This window comes from Protobothrops mucrosquamatus, unplaced genomic scaffold (genome assembly GCF_001527695.2).
Source record: "Protobothrops mucrosquamatus isolate PMUCROS unplaced genomic scaffold, P.Mucros_1.0 scaffold6, whole genome shotgun sequence".
NCBI classification, from domain to species: domain Eukaryota; kingdom Metazoa; phylum Chordata; class Lepidosauria; order Squamata; family Viperidae; genus Protobothrops; species Protobothrops mucrosquamatus.
This window is the reverse complement of record NW_015386393.1, coordinates 3,314,086-3,320,085: the sequence shown is the minus strand read 5'-3', so window position 1 is coordinate 3,320,085 and position 6,000 is coordinate 3,314,086. Positions and strand designations below refer to the sequence as shown.

Here is a 6,000-nt window from a genome sequence, read left to right as displayed (position 1 = left end):
TATATATATATTTAGTACTGTTGTAACTTTGAACAGTTGCTAAACGAATGGTCATAAATCAAGAACTACTCATATCTGGACTTCGGTTCCCAGTATTCCCCAAGCAGCATGCTGGTTGGGGAATTCTGGGAGTTGAAGTCCACACATTTTCAAGCCCCCACGGTGAAGAAACCCTGTTCTATCCACATATAAGCCTATCTACCCTGCCACTTAGCTGTACTCTCTAGATTCCTACATGGGCTGCCAATTCCTATGCGAAGAAACAGGGAATACCCAGGTTCAATTTACAACGAGTCTTTGCCTGGAGGCTCACCTTATTTCCTGCTTCATGATCATTTAACGCTTCAATTTTGTTCTTGCCAAGAAGCCCCTAATCCTGTTAGGCAAGGAATTGCAAAGGAGAAACTGGAAGAAAATTAAGTGTCAGCATCATCGCCATTTTACAAACTTTCTTGCTGCAGTTAAGCGAATAACTGCAGTTGTTAAGATAGTAACACAGTTGTTAAGTGAATCTGGCTTCTCCATTGATGTTGCTTATCAGAAGGACACAAAAAGGGATCATATGACCCCAGGATACGGTCATAAATATGAGTCAATTGCCAAACATCCAAATTTAAGATCACGTGATCATGGGGATGCCTCAGTGGTCATAAGTGAGAAAAATGGTCATAAGTTTTTCAGTGCCGTTGTAACTTTGAACGGTCACTAAACAAACTGTTGTAAGTCGAGGACTACCTGTATAGGATTTATGTTTGTTTCTTTAGAGCAGTTTATTGTGTTAGTCATTCCTTTATTGGCTACTTTTCAGAGTTATCTGTGCCAGAGTAGCTCATAATGTTATTTAAAAATCCTAATCTGGTTATTCCAGAGGTATAAAATTATAATAAATAAATAAGATACTAATGAAAACTACAAATAGAATAAAACAATCGTTTAAAACCCCAGTTAGGATAATTAAAGAAAAACTCTATGTTTGCCTTAAAAACAAGTCATGGAATTCACACATAACTTTCCAGGAATAGATTTCTAGAAAATTAGTGGAAAAGGCCCTCTGGCCAGTTCTCACCACCCCAAAACTTTTTATTCATTGATTTTATTTATGAAATTTATATGCTTGCAAACCTGGCAGTTTGAAAGCATGCAACTGCAAGTAGATAAATAGGTACTGCTTTGGTGGGAAAATACCAGGGACATGACAAGATCCCCTTCAGGCATCCCCTGGGCAACTGTGATATCACCGGCTAATCCTTTCAACCTAATCCTTTCAATCCTTTCGACACGAATATAGTAGTAATTTATAGGCCACCCTTCTCACTCTCCAAAGGTTCTCTGGATTATCAGGCGTAGGCAACCTTGGCTCTTTTATGGCTCGTGGACTTCAACTCCCAGAATTCCTGCGCCAGCATGGCTCAGCTTGGAAACCTCTCCCTTTCCCCTCAGCATGGCTGGCTCAGGAATTCTGGGAGTTGAAGTCCATGAGTCATAAAAGAGCCAAGGCCGCCTACCCCTGGGATAGGTGAATTCTTGCTGAAGGACCATAGAATTCAGCCTCAGCATCGGCTACAAATTATAATGATGTGAAAATGTTGATACATGCATTGTGATATTGTGATGAATACATGGTCATATTAAAGGCTCGGGTAGACTTCTCTGGAATCAGGGAACGTATGCGTCACTCAGGGTGCATAGGTGTTCCATTTATATTTCTGCAAATGTAAAATTCTGACTTGGGGCCACTGAAACAGCAAAGCACGGGAAGCTGGATTGACCAGTCATCATGCAGAACATGCACCACACACCACACACAGTTCGGATTTGGGAATATACTTACATATACTTACCCATCAAATACTTACCCATCAAACCCTTTGCAACATAGGTTTGCAGCGACCCCTACAGGCAGCTGTGGGAAACTCTAAATCAGCCTGTAATTGTTGCATGATGTTGCATGCAAGTATGGAAGTCAGTGGCTTGGGCCATGATGTCACAACACACACTGTGTCCTCTCCTTTGACCCTCAAGAGTGCCAATGGGTCTGAGCAACTGATGACAACATTCTGGCAGGTTGACATGGATGCAACTGATCCCTGGCCCCATCTTAACCTTATAAAAATTAAAACCGTTTTTCTTTGGCTCTTGGAATCAAATAGGCTATGAAAGTAGAAGTGCTGAAAGGGTGTAATATGATCGAAGCCCTGAAACTTTTGTGAATCTTTTGATGTCACATTCTGCCAAATGAAGGTTTGTTTTTTTAAAGGAAGAGATAATGATACAAGCAGTAACTGGGTTACTTTCACTTTAGAGTCCAACTTTGCTTTCAGCTGTTGAGGTGAAGACTTCTTTCAGTTCTTAACGAGCAGCCTCTCTGTGGATAGACAAGGAGGCTAATCAACCACTTGAAAGCTAAGGAATGTAGACGTGGTGCAGTTGTGATTCTTTGAGACTCTAAGCATACCGTTATGTGGTGTGTATTACAGTAAACCCTAGACTTGTGCCACTTAAGGCGAGATCGCAAGATCTTCCTTCTCCAAATGCAATCATACTTGGCAAACCACCTGAAAGTAGGCAAAAATAGAACAGGGATGCTTGGAATCGGTTAGAACTTAACTGGGTCTGATCGAAGTCCCACTTTGTGCTATTCTAACAGTGGAAAGCTTTATTTCTCTACCAAGAAGACAATCTAGAAACAATAGGTGTCCTTTGTAATTCTCTCCAGGATCTTGTATTCAGATTACCTGCCTGCATTCACTGGGATTCTGCTTACTATCTTGGCTAATGATTTGACATTTTCTCTATAGTTTCTCAGTGTTTAAAAATGTAACCAAAAGACCCTAATTCAACCTATAGCTGCTAATGCCGTAAGTTAATTAGTTCTTGTATGTTGTGCCTATCCATTCCCTATGGACATGAACAAAAATCCAGTGCCTTTAATGATGATCAGACATTAACCGAGGATGGATCTGACCTCTGTAATAGATAGTCTTCAATGTGCAACCATTTGTTTAATGACCATTTGAAGTTACAACAACACTGAAAAAATGACTTACAACTGGTCCTGGCTTTTACAACTGTTGCAGCATCCCCACAGTCACGCGATCACAATTTGGGTGCTTGGCAACCAGCATGTATGTATGATGGTTGCAAGTGCGACCCTCATGTGACAGCCTTTTGCCATCTTCCCAGCTAGTTTCTGACAAGCAAAGTCACTAAGGGAAGCTGGATTTGTATAACAACCACACGATTCACTTAACAACTGTAGTGATTCGCTTAACAACTGTGGCAAAAAAGATCATAAAATCGAATTAACAACCGCCCTGCTTAGCAACTGGAATTCTGGTCCTAATTGTCATTGTAGATGGAGGCCCACCTGTCATCATAACCAATTAAGTAAATGAAAACTATCAAAGGCTGTGACTTTCATTCTTGTTAATGAACTTCTGGGAACATCTGAGCATTGTTAAGAATAGGGTGGTGGATCAGATAGATGATTTGATCTTTTGAAAGGGGATCTTCTCTCTTGCTCAATGGTTACTAGTATCCATGGTTAACAATGTATCTTCCAGCTTCAAAGGCAGTCTACCTTTACTAGGGTAACCTGCTGTATCCTCCACAATGCTTCTGATCACCAACTAACCCTAAAGATTTTACCACCAAGTCAGTCCCTATTTTTTGGCTTCAGAGAGAGAGAAAAAACCACTGATTTTATATATATAATGACTAGGTATGAGTATGACAAAGGAACTTCTTTGTGCAATGGAGGTCACTTTGAGATGTCAAATCCAAGGAGTGTGTGAAATGTCCCCATTTTGAAATGTTTCAAGTGCAGCATCCTGTTTTGAGTGGAACAGACTGTCTGGAACATTTTGAAAAGATTTCAGATTCAAAAACAGAGATGCTGCAAGCCTAAAACACTTACATTTGCCGTCTGAACAATCCCGTGCTCAAAGCAGCACCATTCACATTTGAAATGTGACATGTCTGAAATTTTGTGCTAGGAATGTTTTGGAATGAAACATTTGGCACACTACTGCTAAGGTGCAGAGGAAAAGGCTGTTCCCTTTGAAGGCCCATCTATTCCGTGCGGCCGGCCTGGCGTAGCTTGATTATGTTTCAGTGGGGGTTTTTTACGGGTGTGTTTTTAGAACAGGCCCGTTATTTAATTCAATTTTAAAACAAACTATTTATTACCGTGGTTTTTAGTATCGTCTGTTCACCGCCCTGAGTCCCGCAAGGGAGATAGGGCGGTATATAAATTTAATAAATAAAATAAATAAATAAAATAAATAAATGTCATCAGGTCTATCTGGCTGGCCATTATGGGAAGGTGAATTTTGAGTTAAATTATAGGCCAAGATTACTGGTTTGTAATAAGATAAGATAAGATAAAATAAGATAACCTTTATTGTCATTTTTATACTGTGGGCACAATGGCACACATCAAAAATGAAATTTAGTTGCCTGCTCTCAAAGTAAAACACATACATGACACACACCTAAACATACTATGAACAACATATGTACAGACCCACATCTCTAAATATACGTAGCAAATAAATATTAAATACTGTCCATCTTGAATATATAATGGAAGGAGGAAGCTTGAGAGTTCGCAAGGTTAATGCTGTATGGAATGAAACTCTGGCTGAATCTGGATGTTCTGCTTCGGATACCACGAAGCCTCCTCTCAGAAGGTAACAAGGAAAACAGGTCGTGAAAAGGATGTGTAGTGTCCCAGATGATCTTATGGACCCTGCTCAAGCAGCGCTTCTGTGCCATGTCCTGGATGGGAGGGAGGGAACTGCCAATGATCTTTTCGGCCATTCTCACCACTCTCTGCACCGCCTTCCAGTCCTTAGTGCTCTTTGAGCTTTGTTGTTTTCTTGCAAACATTTCGTCCCCCACACTAACATCTACCCAAACATCTATCCAAATTAACATCTAACATCATCAGTATGGACTAATAATCCTGAGCTACAAATATTCTTCTTTATTGTGACATTCTCATCCCAAGGAGAATTGTTGGAGTTGATTTTTCTGATTGATGGTGAGCTGGGATAGGCAACCCTCTTTAGAAACTGTTAAACTGTTCAAATAGTGGAAATTCCAGTCCTTTGTTGCTCTTCATTAATCATCTCTTTCCCTCCTAATTAGACCAGCCGGGACATTTGCTCTGTTATATTTGCCATCTTCAATGTTATCTGGTCCACCCTGTTCCTGGAGGAGTGGAAACGCCGGGGAGCCGAATTTGCGTACAAGTGGGGAACATTGGACACACCAGCAGAATCCATTGAAGAGCCTCGGCCACAGTTCCGGGTCAGTAGTGTCTCATCTAGCTCAGAAAAGAAGAAAATACAAGTTTAATAAATAATAATTTGTGCTGTCCATGTCCATGGAAAAAATCTAGGCATGTCACACGCATATATCTCAACATTCATAGTCATCCACCTCTCATTTAGCCCAGGATTCTCTGCTCTGATTTATTAATTAAATTTATATGCCTTTGTTGGGTCTAACATGGCACTCCTTACGATTTTAAATGGGCACCTGTTAACTTGCAAGAGGGAGAAAACTCTATACATCAAGTCTAGGGAGATAGATCCTGAAGTTGAAACTTAAATAATGAGAAGGAAGGACTCACTGGAGAAGAGCCTAATGCTGGGAAAGATTGAGGGCAATAGAAGAAGGGGATGACAGAGAATGAGGTGGCTGGATGGAGTCACTGAAGCAGTAGACGTGAGCTTAAATGGACTCCAGAAAATGGTAGAGGACAGGAAGGCCTGGAGAAACATTGTCCATGGGGTCGCGATGGGTCGGACACGACTTCGCAACTAACAACAACAAAAGGCTTAAATTCAGTCTCCCCTCTAACTTAGTTAGCCCCCAAAACTTGAAAACATGGAAAAAAAACTGAGTGCCAGCAACGTGGACCAAAATCTGCAGGTGCCCCTCAAGTCACGACGGCAGGAGTAACAAAAACATTACAACTTACAGGGCCATAAT

At 40.8% G+C, this 6,000-nt stretch overlaps 1 protein-coding gene across 1 annotated transcript in view; it reads left to right on the top strand.

The window, feature by feature from the left end:
* Nucleotides 1-6,000, top strand: part of ANO8 (anoctamin 8) — a 64,031-nt gene that overhangs the window by 38,030 nt on the left and 20,001 nt on the right. Inside the window, exon 9 of the mRNA XM_015809923.1 lies at nt 5,152-5,313. Within this exon, the coding sequence (XP_015665409.1) occupies nt 5,152-5,313 (162 nt within the window). The remainder of the gene's footprint in view (nt 1-5,151; nt 5,314-6,000) is intronic.